Below are 21,253 nucleotides of genomic sequence, written 5' to 3'. Positions count from 1 at the left end.
ACCAGAGTCATCACATAAAGTTAAAACCCAGCAGAACCACTTGAATGTAAGGCTAAAAGAGAGGAGAAAAAGATAACCTTCAGACTTTGAAACAACTTAGGGCTTGCTATACACAACACTGTCTTGAGCCTTTGTTTAACTATAGTAGGTTTTGACTATCAGGTAAATTTGCACATATGTATTTATAAATATCAATATTTCATATATTGTCTGTGATTAAAAATATAATAATGTTAAAAAAACACCAGTTCTCATACATTTTCCTAAGCAACATTCTTGTGTTTTAAAGGCCAACTCTCATAGTCTAAAGTCTGTGAAGTTACTTGAATTTTATGGAAACTTTCTTTAACTTTGTAGATTGATGAGGATGTGACGGGTCAGTGAATGTGAGTTCATCAATGTATTCCTTAGTTAGCTCCCGTAAATAAAAAATACTTTTAAAGAATTGACACTTCAGCAATTTTTTCCCTTTCTGGGGACTAAATCATTTGTCATCTAATTGCTGTCTTTCAATATCAGTTTTACCTGGAGTGTTACAGTTTTGGAAAAATTACTTCAAAAGAAGAATATGAATTGAAACATGCATTTGCAACAAGATGAAGGAAAGAGGTTTTGCAGAGGTACTTGGTTACTTTTCAGAGGACCAGATCAGGAAAGAATCAGGAGACAGGCCAATCAGATGTTCCCATGCTATATTAGATGAACTCATTCCTCTTCTAACACATCTCTTCCTGTTCTTCTTCCCAGGAAAACCTCTTCCTCTTACAGCATTGTTTATTGTTCTCAGTTGCCTGCTTCCCCATTGCCAGAAACTGTAATATTACTGTTTTACAGGATTGCCATGATGTTCCAGGCTGGTTACTCTGCCTGCACACACAAAGCATTACCAAAGTGTTACCAGACATCCTCCTTCGTGCTCCAGGGGCTGGAGGTCACTACAGTGGGCTCTGAACTGCTCTCTTTCCTTCCACTTTCACTTTGTGTGAGCCAGCAAGGAGAAAACCAGATGATGACCAAATGTCTTCAACCCTTACAGAGGATAAGCCTGAAGTTGCTATCACTGACATTCCTCTCTGCTCAGCCTAACAACTGTTTCATCACCAGGAAAAATAGCAGCAGCAGCTCATCTACTGGCCAAGGAAGCCTTCTGCACTTCCTTTTTACAATACAATTCAGAGTTGTTCTCTTGGTTTTGTCTCTTATGAGGAAAATGTGCTGGGTTGATTAACAAGAGGCTATTTAGTTTGGAAATTATAGCCCACAGGGCAGCAGTTAAAAAACTGATGAACCTTTTATCAGAGCAAGGGGCTGGCTCAAGGGGCTGGTACCATCAAAGCTGAGCTGTGCCCTTGCACTTAAAGTCTTAAAAAAAAAATCCTTTCTTTGGCAAAAATTCACAAGCAGTGTTAGATCATCTATTCCGTTTCAGAGGAGTTTAATTTTGGAGAGCTTTGCCCTGCTAATGCTTGTACAGAATATATAAAATAGGTCTTGACCCTTGTCTAAAAAGTAATAAATTATACATGTTGTTCACAAATATGCAAGAGCAATTTCTGGGCATTTTGCCACTTATGTACCTGGAGAATTACTATAAGAGAGCACAAATATTGATTAATCAATTAGAATTGATTAACTTGAAGGAAGATGAAAGAGAACATAATGTAACTGTTCTATGAACTTATACTTAAGGCCTAATCATTCCTTGAAACCACTAACAGAAGATTCTCATGCTGTTCTTAGGTTCTTAAGAATTTTGGTGAAGCATTAGAACTACAGATTTTGGAGCAATTACTGGAAATATACACCCTACTCCCCCATACATACATAAGTATACATTAATGCATCTATAAAATGTGTGTATAATATATATAACAGAGCCCAAAATGACTGAACATATTAATACTCTGCCCTCTCAGATGACACAAAGGTGATGACATTGAGGTGCCCTTCCAGGGAAGGGCAGCAGAGCTGGGGAAGGGTCTGGAGCACAAGTCCTTTGAGGAGCAGCTGGGAGATCTGGGATTGTTCAGCTTGGAGAAAAGGAGGCTCAGGGGGGACCTTGTCACTCTACAGCTGCCTGGCAGGAGGTTGTGGCCAGGTCACAGGTTGTGGTCAGTCTCTTCTCCCAGGTAACAGGACCAGAGGAAATGGCCACAAATTGACCCAAGGGAGGTTCAGATTGGATATTAGGAAAAATTTCTTCACTGAAAATGTTGCCAAGCATTGGAAGAGACTGCTCAGGAAAATGTTTGGGTCACCATCCCTGGAGGTATTGAAAAGAATTGTAGCTGTGACACCTGGGGTAGTTACAAAGTATGAAATGTGTTCCTGAGCCTGGCTGATGGGCATGTGCATGATATTTGAGAGGCAAAGTACTAATTTAGCATGTGACTGTGGAAAAAGGTTAAAGTATTTTGCTAAAGTGCAAGGAATTCTTCTGTACTGTGCAGGAATGGCTTGGATCTATAAAGGAAATTAACTGAGATTTTCTGTCTACTGGGGAGCTCTCCAGCAGCACACTCATCCTTTTGTGGGATTCCCAAGCATATATAATCCCAACATAGCATCCCTTACTTTAGAGACATCATGATAGCTGGATTTTACCAGCTCCTGACAAATGCCAGATTAGGATTGTCTCAGTCTGCTGTTAGATGCCACATTTTAATTTTTAAAATGTTGCTATGCCTTCTATCTCTATACATTTCCTAAAAGTCAGGAAGGAAAAATTTCAGAAGTTACTTTGTACATTTGTCATTGTCATGACTGCCAGTGATGATCACTTCCTACTTTGCATTTTATCTATGTGCCTTCATTGATTCAGGTAGCATTTTATCAAACAACAAACATTTATATCAGCTGTTTAAACATTGATGCTCCTTGGAAACCCCAGTGTTTGAGTTTGGAAAGCAGAACTTCATCCTTTTTCCTTTAACAAAATAGCTCACAGTAGATTTATAAACTGATATTAAGGAGAGGCATACCTGGCACAGCAGTAGCAAAGCATTTGCTAGTTTGACAGTTAAAAGATCCTTTTTTTATCTGGAAAGGACATGCCATGGTCCACCAGCTCTCTTGACTAAAAGCTGTCTTGCAAGGACATACAAGTGACTAGATTTTTAATCTGTGTGAGATGTATACCAAATAAAATCTCATTTTAATTATACTTAATATCCATTTTCTAATTTTTGTCAAGAAATTTTGTTGAGATGTGATTGCCATGTGTTTGTTTTGTTGACTTAAGAGAAATTGAGGTTAACATACAATTATCAAACAAAGCAACATGCATTTGGAGGACAGTACTTTGTGGTACAAAGTCTGTAAGAGGAGAGTTGTAAGAGTTTAATTGTAGTTTTTCACTTGATCTGGCAAGAGGGATGGAATCACACAGTGTGTCAGGGGGGTGTCCTTGGTAAATCAGTTATCATTCCTGTCTGGGGCTTTTTTCTTCTAAATCTCATCAGGTCTTTTGTAAGCAATCCTAAACATGCACAAAATTCTGTGCATTTCCCATATGGAATGTCAATGCAACAGGCTTGGACACACCTTAATAATGCAGGTCTTATTGGCATGACAGGAGCATGGTGGGACAATTCCTATGACCCCACTGAGATGGAAACACACAGGATCTTTAGGAAGGACAGGAAGAGGAGACAAGTAGGTGGTATTGTCCTCTGTGTCAGTGACCAGCTGGAGTGCACTGGGGATGGATGAGGAGCTGGCAGGGAGCCTTTGGGTCAGGATTAAAGAGAGGGCAGGGACAGCTACAGCTGCCCAACCAGGAAAACTGAGCATGAGATCCTCTGCAGACAGATTGGAGCAGTTCCTCATCCTCATGGGGCACTTCAGCCACTCCCAACGTCTGTAAGAGGGACAACACAGCATCCAGGGTAACAGAAAAAGCTTCTTTAGGTATGGCAGTGATGAAAAACAGACTAGGAAAAATGTGGGTCCTCTCAGGAAGGGTACAGGAGACATGGTTACCCAGGACATGGCTCAGGTACTCTACAACTTTTTTGCCTCAGTTTTCACCAGCAAGTGCTGCAGCCACACTGCCCAAGTTGCAGAAGGTGAAAGCAGGGATGGGCAGAATGAAGAGCCATTGTACAGTGACCCCATCTGGGTTCAGGAATGTCTATGGAAAGTGAAAGAGCATAAATCCACGGGACCTGACAAGTTACATCCCTGGGTCTTGAGGGAACCCATCTTATTTCAGAAATCATGGCTGTCCAGTGATTTGAAAAGGGGAAACATAACCCCCATTTTTAAAAAAGGAAATTAAAAAGACCCAGGGAACTACAGGCTAGTCAGTCCCAATTAGCCCCCCCATCCTGTTTTCATTTTACATGTATTTTTGAATGTAGAAGTGCTTTAAGGAAGAAAAGCATTTAGACTGCAGCACTTTACAAAATACTAGAATAAATTCTGTTTATGAAACAGATCTGCTTTTTAATTCTAAAATTACCTATCTTTATCTTTTCAAAATAACGACAGAGCGTGCCAGTAAATTGAACCTCATTCTGTCAGAGATTCCAGAGGATTCACTTAGAGCAAACTGGGCAAGCAAGTTATGTAATTTGCATTGTAAAAGCAAAAACCATATTCCTGGTTTGGTTATTGCAGTCTGCTTTGTCTTAATTTAAAGTGGAAAATTTTAGAAAAGGGACCACTTATCTTTAAATTAGTTGCAGTTTATTTATGAAGTTAAAATAAATTTAAAATGCTTCAGCAATTAATAGACTGCTCTCAGATGTATTAAATATCTTAAAGTATTTTAAACATTTTTAAAAGGGATTTGGATTTGTGACTTCTACTCTGTTGCATTAAAAAATTGTAGATTTACATACTGGAAAAGTTGTGGTTTGGTGAGCTTGATTCATAGTTATAACTGGAAAAATGTTTTAACCAGAAATCCAAGATTAAGTGCACTGAAAAAAGATTTTTATTATATGTATTATTCCTCCATTAGAGGAAATAACCATATTTTTGATTTTTTTTTTTTTTCCCCCAAAGTATCTTGGAAGTATTTTAAGTTCTGGGGTTTGATGGACATATAGTACCTTTTTCTTGCATTGCTTGCACTTAGATGATAACATGGCGCTAGCCTCCTGTGGGGAGCATTCTGTAGGTTCTCACTTGCTTTCAAAAGGCAGACAAGGGCTGTTGGTTGGGAAGCCACTTTGCCAATTCAGATGTAAAGCCAGAGGAAGGGAAGGTGCTGCTCCAAGTGCCTCAGACAAGCTGATGTCAGGTCAGTTTTGCAGATTCTGTAGGAATTTTTTTTTGTTTACATAAAGAGGACTGAAAGGCAACTCCTGTACATAATTTTCAGTCTCTTCCAATGAATCCCACTCACACTTCTCATTTCTGAAACGAGCTGTAACACATTCTCAGTGATACCTGAAATGATTAATCTTTTTTTCAAATACATACCTGTCTATTCTAATAAAGGTACTAAGTAGAGACACAGTTAAATGATTCTTTGCTGGCCTAGGAGGGCTGCATGATGTCTTCCTGTACTTTACCATGATCAACTGTACTAAGGATGGGTACTGCCATTCTGTTGTTCTTTGTGCCCACACACAGCCAACTCTGTGAAGGAAAATTTGTATTTAACTTCCATTTTTCAAAAAGGCTTGGATAACATGGTACTGCTGGTATTTTTAAAAGCTTTCAGTAAGTAAAAAATTCAGCAGCATAAGGAAGGAATTCATTGCAACTAATTTATCTGTCTAAAAATTGTGTGTAACTGGGAGTTACAGTAGATCTCTACCTCAGAAGAAAGAAAGGGAAATCTCTAGAGAATGATTCTGAGCTATCTTGTATGGCTATCTCTGTCCCTGGGCTGCAGACTTTAAAGGAGTAGACTGGTGTTCTTTGGAAAGGCAAATGCCATCCATCTTTCAGTGGCTGGAAATGCTGTGAATTGAACCACTGCAAAATGTGTATCTACAGCCTTTTTCAGCATATTGCAGGATAAACCAAAAATAAAATTTTAATTTTTAAGTTATCTTTTTAGAATTCTTAATCCACAGTGACCTGTATTTGGATTTTTTTAGATGTGAATAATCAAATTTACATCAAATAAGACAAACTAACAATTTTTTTTTTGTTATTAGATAGTCGTAATTCAAATTATCACATTTTGTTAGTCTGTTAACATTTCTCTCTCAACAAAGTAGTTCTGTAGCCATGTGTAAATTCCTACTTCCCAAAGAATCCAGCATTTACTTACAGCCAAAACACTGCAGACCTTTATGGTTACATCTGGCCCAACATCTTGCAGGCATTGTATAACTTAGACTTTCAAAATACTTCACAATAATTTTGAAACTAATTTCTGTAAGGAATTTCTAAAGACAGAATCAGGTAAATGCATCATTTAGAATAATGAATACAGGAGCTTTATTTTTCAAGGGTCTAACTTCACTCAGGTGTGAAGGGTGAAATTCTGTCTTTGCATGGTCATGAGCAATTTATGTTGCAAAGAAGATTTATTTTATCATTTGCAGTGACAAGTGGGAATCTATGCTCTGAACACTGGAAAAGGAAAAGCTAACACTGAATACTAAACAGAACTGCCTTTCTATTATTGATCCACACATTTCTGTAGCATGAATATTTTCTATCTGCATTTTGGAAGCTGGCCAGTTAGTTAATTCAAAGAGCAGAATTTTAGAAGCAGATGATAATTTCTTGTCTTTGTGTTCTTTTCAACAGGAACAGATGTCTCAGGTGTTAGATGCAATGTTTGAAAAGATGGTTGAAGGAGGGGAACATGTAATTGATCAAGGGGATGATGGTGACAACTTCTACGTCATTGACAGGTGAATTGCTGTGTGCAGCACAAGTGCTGTGCCAAAGTGCATTGAGAAAAGTCTGTGTCCTGTGAACTTGTGTTTAACACTTACCTTACAGCTTTGCCCATGGTATTCAGTGACAGGACTCATGGGAATACTTCAAAGCTGTGCCAGGAGAGGTTCAGATTTGACATTTGGAAGCATTTCTTTACCAAATGAGTGGTTAAACACTGGAAAAGGCTTCCTAGAGGTTGATGCCCCAAGCCTGTCAGTGTTTAAGGGGCATGGGGACAATTCTTTTGGTAAAATTCCTTCATTTCTGGGCAGCCCTGAAGTGGTCAGGTAGGTGAACAAAATGATTGTTTTAAGTCCCCTCTAACTGAAATATTAAATCAGATGATCATAAAAGTGTGTCCCAATTCTGTGCTGGAAAGAAAACATTTTTCAGCCTTATGAGTTTGTCCAAAAGGCTGCAGGGATTTTACAATATTCTGTCAGCCTTGTGGTTTTTAGGTGCTGGGTATCACCTCTGTGTCCCTTATCAATGAAATAACTGCACAGATTTTTGCATTACATTCACATGATTTATCAATGCACATCATAAAAATATTCAGTACAGAGGAAAATGATGCCTCAATGGACTTGGCAACTTCATGTTTTACAAGACATCAGATTTTACTGCATTCCCAAAAAAAAAAAAAAGTTATTAAACTAACAATGGAGAGAAGAAATGCACAGTATATTAGAAAAAATACACACACACACACACACACACACACACACATATATATGTATTTCCTGATCTTATGTGGCTTTTCAGATACATTTCTTCTGTTTCCTGCATCTTGTTGTTTCATTAGAAATTACTACCTTAAAATATATAAAATATTAAATAACTTGTATAATTAATTCAGTGATCCTATCACAGCAATTTTTGCAAAGACTTGACATTTGTATTCAGTGTGGTTAAAATGAAATTACAAAACAGATTCTAAGTTCTTAATTTTTAATAAGTTCTTGTGATAAATAGATCACTGTACATCCATTCTGTCTTTAAACTGAGTTAATGTAAAAACTAATAACCCTATCCTTCCTTTTAAAGAGGGACCACTTTTATTATTTATAGAGGTCATTGAGATGTTTTTACAAGGCATTTAATACCATTTAAGCAAGCAAATGTGTATTTCAAATGCTTTATCTTTGGAATTCATGGTATAAAAAATATAGTGAGAGGCTGCTTAGCAGAGGCCAGGTCTGGATTCTACTCACTGTATTTATATATTTCATTAACAGAGGTACATATGATATTTATGTAAAATGTGATGGTGTTGGAAGGTGTGTTGGAACCTATGATAACCGAGGATGTTTTGGTGAGTTGGCCTTAATGTACAATACACCCAGAGCAGCTACAATTATAGCTACCTCTCCTGGTTCCATCTGGGGTTTGGTAAGTACAGTACTTCTTTTCAGCTATTTTTAAAAAATATAAAATTTTATATAGCTTTCACTGGCATGCAATATCAGCATTTAAAAAATAAAATTATCATTTCAGAAAGTTTAATTCTAGAAATCCTAAGAAATCCCAACACAATGCTTTTTCCAGAATCCACAGATGAAAATCTGAGGTTTAGTAAAACACAGATTAAAAAAAAAAAAAAAGTTTTATTTTATTTTAATTGCAATTTCCCAAATTGAAAACCACTGATAATTGCATGTTAATTTTTTCCTCCATGCCTTGATGGGAAATGCCTTTGTTTCCAGAGTAAAATTCCAATATGACTTTATTTACTAGTGTTATACTACCTGGATCTTTGTCAAGAGTAACTTAGTTTACCCCAAAGTAAGCTAAGATGGCCATTGTCTTCAGGACATACATATTGATCTAATGACTGATCCCAGGACTGAAATAAAATGTGGTTTTTCACCAGCTTAATCCATGTGACTTTTGGGATTGTTTAGGACACTAAGAATGGCTAAATTAAATGGGGTTGTGCTGGCCAGTAAGTCCCCCTGTGGCACTGAAGGCTTACAGTGAATTTTCCCTCTGCCTGGCACCAGGGCACAGCCACACACAGTAAAGAGAAGAAAACACCATATGTGTAGTTTTTCATCTGTCTGGTTCATTTTCATGGCCAAATCCTAAGGAATGTCCAGTTGGAGTTCAGGGCAGCAGTTAGTCTTGTTCTGCTGAAACAGCAGAAAATGGACTGTGACCTATGACCCAGACTCATTTATTTTGGTTTTTACAAAACCCTAAAAGCCTCTTTCAGTCCATATCAAATTGTATGGGACCCCAGGGTAATGAATAAACTTTTTAAATGAAATTTTTGAATATTGTGGATTTCTTAAATATCCTAAATTACCCACTCAGTGTTCAGTGCTGTAAACTCTACCCTGTGTAGGTGAACTCAGGATGTACCCTGCAGGGATTTCCATAGCTATTTTCAGGTTAGCTTCAGGAGCTCCTGGTTGACCTCTAGAGGAATCTTTCTCAAGTGACAGCAGGGAGAGACCAGCCAGCTTGGTTGACAGCTACACTGGGTGACTAAAATTGGGTAATTTGATCATACACAGCCAGTTCTAAAGTATTTTCTAGAACATATTTTCAGTTAATAAACTCTTTTTTTCTCTTTGTGTTTACAGGATAGGGTAACATTCCGGAGAATCATTGTAAAAAATAATGCCAAAAAGAGAAGAATGTATGAAAGTTTCATTGAGTCATTGCCATTCCTTAAATCTTTAGAAGTAAGATTTCTATTGCATTATTTTAATGGCTGTATCAGAGATACCTGATAAGATTCTGCTGTTGAAGACTTTAAATTTGGCATTCAATGTGTCTCCACAAAAGAAGTTTGCATACTTTTGTTTCAGAGAAAAATTACACTTTATTTTTTTCAAAAAATTTAGAATAAATTATTATTTGCCATATTGTACTTTAAAACATAAATTAACTTTTAATAATAATTTAACATTTTTCAGTTTCCCAAAGCTTAGTTTTACTAGGTATTAGCCAACAAAATTAAACAGTGTTTTGGGGAATTTAAAAATACTTTCATTTATCAGCTACTTTTTTACATATATTTTTACTTGCATGCTTTTCTGAACATAATTTTTGAAGAACTGTAACAAAAATGGAAGCTTATCAGAATAGCTGTTAAAACTGTAATATACCCTCTGAAACACTATTCAGCAGCTCTTTTTTAATGGTAATCAAAACAGGAAAAAAAAGACACATTATTCTGTGAAAAGATTCACAGAAAGAAATATGAAAGAGCTTTCTAAACATATATTATCAAAATGTTAACCAAATATTTCTTACATTTTCTTTTTTTAAATGAAGGTATCTGAGCGTTTAAAAGTGGTTGATGTGATTGGTACCAAAGTGTACAAAGATGGAGAACAAATCATTGCTCAGGTACAGTTTCTTCCTAGTTTTAGTTTTTCTTTCATAATAGATAACAGTAAAAATGTTATTTATAGACAATGCATACTTTTAAACCCTATTTTTCTTTCTCACATAAAATCAATTTACCCTAAATGTAAGAGGTGGTTATTTTGTTTCAAAAGCTCATTTTTCACTTATGATACTTTCTAGAGCAACCCTCTTTGTTGGTATAAATAAAAGAATCAACTTTTTTAGTATACTTAGAAATTCCAACTTTGTAAGTGTGCTTCCAAGGAGGAGCACTGAACACTCACCTTGGCTTGTTAAAATATGGTCAACGTTTCAAGAAGACAGAAGTGAACTCTTCAGGATAGGCAACTGGGATTGTCTTGCCCCAGGATAATTAGTGGATATCACATAGCCCCTGGAGTATTTTTATACTGGAAACTTGCTAAGGGAAATAATCTGGGAGGAACACAGAAGGAGATAAATGGTAGTAAAGATCCTAAAAATCTTCCCCAACAATGTTTTTCTCTGCTTTTTGTGTAAGGCACAGTCAGCTTTGTCTTTTCAAGAAGAGGCCTTGCTGTCAGTTCTGAATAGATGTTTTGATTGTTATGTGTCTAGAACACAGTTTTCAAATTAAAAGTGGTTTCTTTTGCAACAGGTATCAAAAAGAGGAGCTTCAAGGCACTGGTTGCAAATATTTTGATATTATCATGAAACTAAAAGGGAAATTTTACTCACTTTATTTTTTTCTTGAGCAGGGTGACTTGGCTGATTCTTTCTTTATTGTGGAATCTGGAGAAGTAAGGATTATAATGACAAGGAAGGTAAACATCCCCAAAACAACAACCTCTTTTTTTATACCATTGTCACTAACTTTGCTTATGAAATCCTGAGTTTGGCAAATCTCTTCTCTAATATTCTTTCTTTCTCTTTCTTTTTTTACTTTTTTATGATATTTCAGGGTAAACAAGATCTAGAAGAGAATGGAGCAGTAGAAATAGCTCGATGCTCAAGAGGACAGTATTTTGGAGAACTTGCTCTTGTAACTAACAAACCCCGAGCTGCTTCTGCATTTGCTCTTGGCACTGTCAAATGTTTAGGTATTAGTAAATACTGTTTTATATCTAATATAAAATTATACATAATCTATTTGGTTGTTTTTATTGTGACTCTGTCTTTCTCCAGAATATAAGATTTAAGGCTGTTTCAGTAATCACCTATTATTGTGCATTACTACTTGTGTTATCTGCAAAAATTACTTACAATTGATAAATACTATTACACACAATTTCTCCAAAATTTCTCAGATTGTATGGAAGTAAAAACTGTTTTAGGACCATAAAGAGTATTGCTGCAAACTGCTTACAGCTATCAGATAAATGTCTAACACTGCAGAAACACCTCTGTGAGGTGTTTCTTTTCTCAGAAGACTGACTCACCCAGGAAATAATTCTGTTAAAAATCCTGTGCCTTTTTATCCCCATGACTTAAGCTTTTAACAAATTCTTTTGTCTTCACTAGCTGTTAATTTAGTCATCCCATTACACTGTAGTCTCAGGCACGGGAAGAGTGAAGACTGTAGGAGTTGTGCTCATGGACAGCCCTCCACATCCATTGCTTTTAATGGTGTTTAGCTCCTAATTATGGGAAAACTGTAAACTGAAAAAGATAGATTTGGCATTCCTGCATAATAATTTGATGACCAAGCCAGTAACCAAAAAGTTTCTCTATTTTTAAAAATTCCTAACTCAAAACACAGAGATGATCAGGCAATAGAGATCAAAGGTATAACAGATGGGAAAGAATAAGAGGCAGTGGTGAGGACGAGTGTTATTTTCCATTATGGTTGAATAGCAAAGATCTCTGGCACTTCCCAAACAGCAGAGATCTTTAACATTTCTCAGGAGACAAAAGATTACTGGCCAGCATGTTGGAAGTATAAGAAGTTTCCTCCCTGGCCTATTGGCTAGAGCTGTAGAGGTTCATATTATGTGATCAGATAAAGAAAATATTCCGATTGGCTGTGCATGAACATTTTGTGTGAATCACTGTCTTCAACTTTTTGCACATTTGCTGGGAAAATTACCATTTTCACTTTGGATGGAAGTAAGTAAAAAGAGCAAGGAAAGCTGTTAGAGCCCAAATACAGCCAACAACATCACTTAAGTTTGTGGCTTTTTGAAATCTCATGGTCTTAAAACATTATTTTGTGGAGGAGTCCAGGCCCCTTCAGACTTCTTCACAAGCTCTTGGGTTACATATATTTTACTATATTTTCATAATAAGGAACAGAAAAAGTTCAAGTTTATTTATGAAGTTTCAAGACAGCAGTGTGTTGGTTGATCTTGGTTTTGCTAAGGTAAGTGGCTCCCTCCTGTGTGAATAATGTATATGCCTCAGTAGTACCTGTTGTCATTTAAAATCTTACAGTGGAATATCATAAATACTAGAATTAATGTCTGTTATTTATGAGCATATCATATTATTTCTCTTTCTTTCCCTTTTTATCTTAGTTATGGATGTGCAGGCATTTGAAAGGCTTTTGGGACCTTGTATGGAAATTCTGAAAAGGAACATTGCAAACTATGAAGAACAGCTAGTTGCTCTGTTTGGAACAAACATGGACATTGCTGACACCACTGCATGAACTGAACATTGGAGCAACAAGATCTGTTATGAGAATATAGCACAGTAGTGGTTAGTCCACTGAGAAATTGTCTCTCTTCCTATAGATGCCAAGCATTTTCTGTGATTTTAAGAATGGGATTGGGGTTTTTTGGTTTGGTTTGCTTTTGGTTGGGTGGTTTTTGTTTGTTTTGTTGTTCTTTTTTTTTTATAAATTTTGACAGTGGAAAGACTAGTAAAGAAAATAGCAATTCAATAAATGGAGGGCTTGATTTTTAAAAGTGCTCAGAACTGATGGTTCCATCTGATATAAGGTCGGCCTGTAGTAGCACAGCACCTTTGGAAATCAAGTCCTTTAACATGGCATTTCCTTAAAGAATAGATTTTTTTAAAAACCCCATGTGATGAACTTGTTAAACCAGCTTCTGTCTTCAAAAAGGTTACATCTTTTCTGGAAAGACTGTTAGTTTGAATGTGATATGTTGAAAGTATTAGTGCACACAAAGTGTTTATATGTATTAATACAGAAGATATACAGTAGATATTACTTTTTGACTATTACAGTTGTCATGATTTTATGTTGCATTTATCACAGATGTAGTGAATCACAAGATTAATCATAAAGATAAAGCATGACAATGCGTTTTGTGTAACGCTCATGACCCAAATCTGGTTTTTAATATTTTGTAATTCGTTTTAAAGTCCTCTTTGTTTAATATGTCATGTTTCAGCACGACATTGTAATATCTTATGCAATTTAGAGGACTTGTATATTTTTGCAATAAACTGCATTTTTTATTAATTACATGAATTCTGTACATGAGTGAGGACAGCTGACAAATTAACCTTAATGCTTTCAAAGCAGAGGCATGGGTCATTGTCATGTTCCACCTAATCATACATAACCTATATTGTTTTCCTTCTCCCTTGTTTTATATTTATGCATTTTGTCTTCTCTATTTATGCTTGTTCTCTAGTTAATTTTTTTTTAGATCTCACCATTTTTATTGTTAAATCTCTTTCAAGTGAAATGATCTCTGTATATCTCTCTTCCTGCAGTCTAATCTTAGCTATCAAAAATCAGAGTCAATTACTGAAGTGATTGATATCAAAAGCCATGCTAAACTAAGCTTGTCCTTGAAAATCCTTAACAGGAAGTGCAAAAATATTTTTTAATTTGAAAGATCAGTACTTCCAAAGCTTTGCACACATCTGTCATTGTTAAAGCTAACATGTCTTGCTTTCAGAAACCTGTAGGTCATAATGAAATAATGTGTTCAGCCATAACAGCATGGGATAACTTCTGAGACTGAGGAGAGAGAATATCATCTTAATTATGAGCACAGGGCTCATTGCTTACAGGGGTCTGTGACTGGAAATTTCAGGCACAGTCCAGTTTCAGTCCTGCTTACTGACCTGCCTGTTGATATTCATGGGCAGCCAGTGCTCGTTCTGGCCATGGGCAGCTCTGCCAAAATGACACTGCAAGAGTTGTAGGAAGGCTGCTTGTGCCCTAATTCAAACACCTGAATTACAACATCTTTCCTTCTTAGATAATGACTTTTCTAATGCCATATATTTGTGTATGTTGATGTAATCATTATGCTACAGTAAATACATGTTCTGACAATTAATATAATCATACCTGTATATGAAATTATGATTATATAATATGGTCACAATATATAATTTATATCATATAGTATGGTATAAATTATAAATCAGATTCCTAACAAAATGCAATCCGAACAAAATATACAAATGTAAATTTTTTTTACCTAGAAACCTGGTATGAATAATTGCACATATGATAACTTGCCTTTGTACTTTTGATTTATGGGAAAAAGAGAAGCCTGTTATACTAGAAGGAAATATCAGGTAACCAAAATCTACACTCTTGTCATTCTGTATGCTTAATCTCTAAAAGCTACCTATATTTTGCACTGGCTTGATGTGATTAAGAAAAATGCTAGAAATTACTTGTATGGCAGTAAACTACAATCAAGGCCATAAATGCCAGTCATGATATTTTCAATATTGTTGGTTATATTTAAAGTTTCCTTACAATAAACAACACTTTTATATATAAAAATCTATGTTTATTGATATTGTTGTTGTCTTTTAATTCTATTAAGTGACTTATTTATGTTCCTTTATTAAAAAAATCATAATTGTTAACACTGATTTTCATGAATGACATTATGTGGATTCTCTGTCTACTCAGAACACACATGTTGATGCAGTAATTGTCACAATTACTTTATTTGATTATTTGCTCGTAGTTTATAGCTGGGAAAAAGCTGTGGAGTAACAAATTTAGGATAATCAGGGACTCTGGGTTTTCTGATTCCCAAAATACAGCTTCATGTCACAGCAGTTTTATTCTTGGGCACTGGATGTTTTCTGGAATTTTATTTGTTGGTAAATTCAAGGGAGCTTAACCAACAGTAACATGTTATCACTTTTTAAGTTTCATCCAAATCATTATATCCTTTATCTATCAGCCTTGGGATTTCTCCTGGATCTCTTCATACATACACTTCAAACATCCCAGGCTTCATGTCATAAATGTGATTGTTAATCCTAAGAATGAAATCATATCAAGTTACTGATTTTTTTTATACACCTTTCAATAAAAATTGGAGACAATCAAAGACAATTCTAAAGATTTTAAACAACACGATGTCAGGTTTACCTTATTAGATTGTGTCCATCCTTAAGTTACCTGATGCTTCTCTTATTAAAGATATTTATTGAGTTTGTTGAAAATATTGCCCTTTGTGAAGAGAGAAAATCCTGAAAGAAATCCTGTATGAGAGGCATTCATGGGTTCATATGTTTTAGTACCCAGAAAAGAATCCACATGACAGCAAATGGTTTTTATAAAAATGCCTTGCCCATGGGGAAAACAATCTGCAGCCCTGAAGGTGATCACAAGACACAAACCCTGAGGCAAGCATGATTTCCTTGATCCTACTGCTGATGCCATCACTTTCTAAATGTCAAATGACGTGCTTCATGTGATTCAATTCAAATTTGCCTGAAATCATTCTGAAATCATTCCCTTCTGGATTTCCTGTTTAAGGTCCAGAAGTGACCAACTGTGGAAGTCTTGAGGCAAACCTCTGAAGAGTATTGTGAAACCATTTGCAGCCTAAACCACTGTCACTCCATCTTCTTCCCTCATGTTGTCTTTTCTATTCAGGGAAGACTCCTTGCTAGAGTGGTGGGTTTAGGGGATTTTTTTGTTCTGGTGGTTTGGTTTTGTTCTGCTTGAAATGTTTGGTGCTTTAAGCTTTCTGTAAGGTGACTCTGCAACAGTTATGTCATAATTGTGCCATTTGTAGTCCATGGCACACTTGTCATGACAAACATTATTGTTTATTCTATATCAAGAGTTCCCAGATGTGCAAAATCAGTATCTTCTGGCCATCCTCCACTGGCAATTCTTAGTCTTCTTTTTTGCAGATGCTTACTACATCTGATAGCATGGATATTCTAACATGTTCTTGCTAAAGTTTATATGTTAGTTCAAAGCTCTTTTTATCCAATCATACATGTGATGATTATAGGTGTGGGTTTTTTTGAGGTTTTTTGAGTTTCTAAGATATTTTCCTGTGTCTGTAGTTCTCAACTATTCCAGGGAGGAATTCCCTCTTTGTATGCTGAGTCTGTACAGATCTGTGCTGTTGACTGTCTTACAAAATTTAGGATCATTTTCAAATCATTCTGAGAGTTGCATTTCCTTTGGATATATACCAAGGCTGTTTCCAAGTTCTTAATCTACTTTTTGGCTCAGGAAGATGCTTATCTGGCTGGACACTCACTTCATGAACTGAAACGAAGCTGAATAATCTTGGTAGGGCATGAAAAGCCCAAAGAAAATTAGATTTTAGTATTTTCTCTTCTTTCATACAATTTCTCTCCCTTCATACATTTCTCTCCCTCGAAATGATCTTTCTCCTGGTAGCCAGGTGAAGAGCCAGTGGCAGTAGGGGGATATAAGACAAGAGGAGTGACTGGCTGGGCAACCACTCTCCCTTCCTCACTCCCTTTGCCCCACCCCTGCCTCTTCTCTGATGGCAAATCAAAAAGATCTGTAGTGCAGTTCTGGCACTGCCTTGGCTTTGTGAATACTAGGTAGGGTTGTGTTCCTTCCAGAGAACTGGTAGAGGCCTCTGTGTGTATGGCAGAACAGGGAAAAGACAAAGACCAAAGTATTACATAAATGAAGTTGCCTAATCAAGCCCATATAAAAACTCTGACAGTAGGTTCTAGTAGGTCATTGTGATGGTATCTGGTGACTCAGCCTTTTCTTACTGAGATAAATTAAATTAGGATGGCCTAAAAATAGCATAATTCATGATATGAGTACTCTGTCGTGTCTTTTTTGAAGGTATTGGATTATTCCAGCTGAGCAGCTATGAAGTTTTGGGAGAGGATAATGCTCTGTGCAGGTCTCTGTGGATGACTGATTTCCTGGCAGCGAAGTGAGCCTTTGGGACCTGCTCCCTCACATCTCTGAAGATGCTGGAAACTCAGTTCTGATAAATTTCTTATCTAGAAAAATCCATCCAAGCTACCAAGAAGCTCTCTATTCTTTGTTGCTTTGTCCTTTGTGGGGTCAGGTTGTGTGCCTATCTTAAGCAACCTTAGCTAGACTACCATTGTGTTTTGGCTCCATCTGTATGGCTGTATTTATCATAGGAAATTGTATGAGCCTCAGACTACTTGCTAGAACTGAATGACCAACATTCATACTGTTCTCCAGTATTTCTCTGGGCTCATTTATAAGCTGTCTAGGAAGGTTTTTTTTCAGCCTTCCATATGGGGTGGCCATGTACAGATGGCCAACTGAGAATAGTCCTTGGTCTATGGTGGTTCCCAAACTGTATCTGAAAATTATTAACTATTGGCTTGTGCAAAAACTGTACAAGGGTTATTCTAAAATTAATCATGTACAGTACAGATGATTGTACTTCAGTGCCCAGAAATGCACACTGGCGTTTTAATTTACCAACTAGCCTACAGGAAGCCTACAGTTTTTCTGTAATCTCTTCTTGACTTCTTTTTCTCCAAGCTTTGAGCTGGGATGGAGGAGTTTTTATTTAATCACTCTTTTATTTTGTTTTGTGATATGTGAAGCCTTTATTTTTTCCCTAATATTATTGCAATTTTAGTCTTGCTCTATCTTTATAAGTAAAAAAAGTTTAGCCGAAACTGGAGTCTGTGCCATAGTGACATGAAATAAATTTCTCATTAATTCCTGTCTTGGAAGGGAAAAAAATAATCTCTGCCCTGTTATTTATTCTATTTCTCCTGAATTTGAGTCACTGCAGGAGGCAAGTGAAATTTCTCTTCTAGCACTCAAGAGAAAACTTCTTTCCTGGGAACAACAAGTTTTCTTTTCCTTTGCTCTTCATTCCCAAGAGCATCTTCTGTGAGGATGTGAAGTGTGGAGGTGGGATGTTGTTAGGAACAAGGACAGAGCCAGCCACCATTGCATCTAGGCATGAATGGCCACTGGAAGAGGGAATGAGTACAAACAGCTTTAGGACATGCACAAGTCATTGTGAGGAGAAGACTTGATTGAGAGGCAGGATGGCTGCAACAGAGGCTGCCATGTAGGGTAGGAGTAGAAGCTCTGGTGAGCAGGGTTCTTCTGGTGTCTGGGGGATTATTTAGTTAATTACTGAGGGTGGATGTCTACATGCTGGTGTGAAAGCTCCTGTAGCAGGATTAAAGTAATGATATGCTGTATTTCAGAGAGTCAGCAGTAACAGCCGTGTTATAAGGAGAGACTGACTTTGAACAGGAGGAATTAAAAGTGGAGATAGGCAGAAACCCGTTATTTAACAAATATTTTACTAATACAACTTTGACTGAACTATTACTGATTTTAAAAATCTGCTTTGTGGCTTCTTAACTTTGTGCCTGGCAATTTTAAGAGGTAAACAGCCAAGATGCAAATTAATCAATATTTTATAATTGTAGTCTCTGCTGTTTGTTCTGTGCTTCTTGGTAGCCACCTGTAATGTGACAATAACTCAAGACTAACACTTCCCAATCCCCCACCTTATTTCTACCTCTTACAACAGCAGAAGCAACTGAATCAGCAAAGCTTCCAAGGGTGCCTGTGTTACACAGTATTGATTCATTCTCTGAGCACCCATTCATTTGGGCATGGAGTTAGGTGAGGTAGGGTGTGTGGAGGGGGAGTAATGATTTAATTAGAGACCAGGCATCCAGAGCAAGGAGCGTGGCATTGACATAATCCTAATTCTGAAATTTAGATAATACATACTTGCCTTGAGCCAGTGGGGTTAGTGAGTAAGCTTTGCTAGTTTTGTGTGTCTTGCTGTCATCTTCTGCATAGGCTACCTGTCCCTTTACTTATTTTCCCCTACATCCTCATTGAGTAAATGCTAACAATGTATGCAAAGGAAAGGTAGATTTGAAAATAAGAAAGTTGTTATGTCTCTTTTTAGCATTTCAAAACAGTTCAGACATTCATCTTTACCAGATTTTAATCTCAGTCCTAGGTAGGATTCATATTTTAGTGCTTTCTGGGTATGTCATGGATTCCAGTGTGATATTGAGGCTCTAATTCAGCAATGATATTTACTTGTCTAGACCTGTGTCTGGAATCTGGGCCAGTGGATCTCAGAGGACCGGACTTCATGTTTACTTCATGCATGAAGTAAAGAACAGTGAATCTTCACAGTAAATAGCAGTGAAGCTGTTTTGGTTTGGGTCCAAAAAGCACGTAGCAGGGTGGAAGTGTGCTCCATAAGAAGGTTCATATCATTTAGGCCAACAGACTTCTGAAAAAAGATGGGACTTGAGACAGAGTTTTGTACCTTCTGTAGCTCCTTGATTCAGCTTCTGCCATTTCTATCTTCCACACAGAGGGAGCTTTCAGAAGAGCACGTTGTGAGTTTTCCCTTGCAAGGGCTGTACCTCAGGCACAGAAGACAGTTTGCAGAGTGGAGACATCTGCATGCCCAGGTCTTCTGCCCCACCTCGATCTGGCGGTGCAGGGTCTGCACAGAAACTCATTAAAAGCCCAAGAAGCTTAGATGTCTCTCCAAAGAGCCTAAAGGCTGTTTAGATGTGTAAAAGAGATCAAAAGAGAAGGGAAAGAAAAACAGCCTTAAAATTAATTTTACTGTGGAGTGGTGTAAAAAAGATGGTTCCTAGTTTACCAGTTTTCTATTCATTAAAAGAATGCATTTTAGAGAGGGGATGCCATGAAAGCTTTATTATATAAAGATGTATCAGTTATTTAGAAAAAGCCTGAATTGTAAATATAGGGAAAATATGAGCTTGTGGGATGTGGGGTAGACAGCTGATATTATAATAAGCTGTCTAGTCACTTAATATTTGAATTTCACTATTACTTTTAAGATTATTTTCAAGGTACTTATTTAAATACTATTTTCAAATTGGGCAAATAACCTGTAAAAGTCACTAAGCACATGTTTTTTTTTGTCATTAAGCACAGAAGATTTTGAGTTAAATTCCATGGGATTGGCTTTTCTACTTCCTTTTAAAGCTAAGCTTGCTTACAGAAAAAAATAGTCTCCAGTTGACACTGCAGAAGATACTGGGTGTATTTCAGAGTAACATCTGTCTTCAAACAGTGCCTACAGATGGCAATGACTTTGCTAACAGGCAAACTAGTATTTCGTGGAAAAGGCATCAAACAGATGTGCCAACGACATCTGCAGACTGCGTTGTGATGCCAAGTACAATTAGGGTATAATCTCCTTTTTTACTTTTTAATTGTGTTACCTTTGTAGGCTTTGCACGCTTGTGGGAACAACAATCCAGCATTCCCTCTAGTGGCCACTAACCAAACAGGGAACCATTTCTGTTTAACTTGTGTTAACTTGTTTTTTGGTTTTGTTTTTTTCTCTTATTTTCATGCACAGCTATGTCAGCATGCCTGAAAAGCAGAACTGTCGCAGCTACCAAATTACAGCAAAGGTTCTGAGACAGGATTTAAGACACATTCTCGTTTCTGGAATGATGTTGACAATAGGATAAGAAAGAATTGCATTTGTTGGGAAAAATCCCAACAGTTGCAAAATACTACAACTGTCCATCAGTTTCTAAAGTGTCTTTTTCTGAATTATGTGTGTGCTTGCTTTGTATCACATCATGTATATTAATGAATATACTTTGTGATTAAGATGTGGTCTCCAGAGCAGTCTTGTCTCTCTGGTCTTCTGGAGTTACTGGTAAGTGGGAAAATGTCTTAAAAGTAATGTTCAACCAAACCACACTGTTATTTTGGCAATAAATCTATGGGACTGTCCGGGAAACATTACTAGACTGATAAACCTGCATGGATTTAATTTATTTTCTCCTCCCCGCCCTGACTTGTATTTCGGGCCTAAGCTGCCACCAGTGCCTTCCCAATGAAAGAGAGGCG

The 21,253-nt window shown here is 36.8% G+C and overlaps 1 protein-coding gene across 1 annotated transcript in view; it reads left to right on the top strand.

The window, feature by feature from the left end:
* Window positions 1–13,024, top strand: part of PRKAR2B (protein kinase cAMP-dependent type II regulatory subunit beta) — a 73,049-nt gene extending 60,025 nt beyond the window's left edge. Inside the window, exons 5-11 of the mRNA XM_056515986.1 lie at window positions 6,718–6,824; window positions 8,091–8,244; window positions 9,441–9,542; window positions 10,138–10,212; window positions 10,950–11,015; window positions 11,153–11,291; window positions 12,705–13,024. Of these exons, the coding sequence (XP_056371961.1) occupies window positions 6,718–6,824; window positions 8,091–8,244; window positions 9,441–9,542; window positions 10,138–10,212; window positions 10,950–11,015; window positions 11,153–11,291; window positions 12,705–12,838 (777 nt within the window). The 3' untranslated portion in view covers window positions 12,839–13,024. The remainder of the gene's footprint in view (window positions 1–6,717; window positions 6,825–8,090; window positions 8,245–9,440; window positions 9,543–10,137; window positions 10,213–10,949; window positions 11,016–11,152; window positions 11,292–12,704) is intronic.
* The last annotated feature ends 8,229 nt before the right edge of the window (window positions 13,025–21,253 follow it).

The sequence above is a fragment of the Oenanthe melanoleuca genome, chromosome 1A, assembly GCF_029582105.1.
Source record: "Oenanthe melanoleuca isolate GR-GAL-2019-014 chromosome 1A, OMel1.0, whole genome shotgun sequence".
NCBI lineage: Eukaryota > Metazoa > Chordata > Aves > Passeriformes > Muscicapidae > Oenanthe > Oenanthe melanoleuca.
This window is presented reverse-complemented; position numbering and strand designations above follow the sequence as displayed.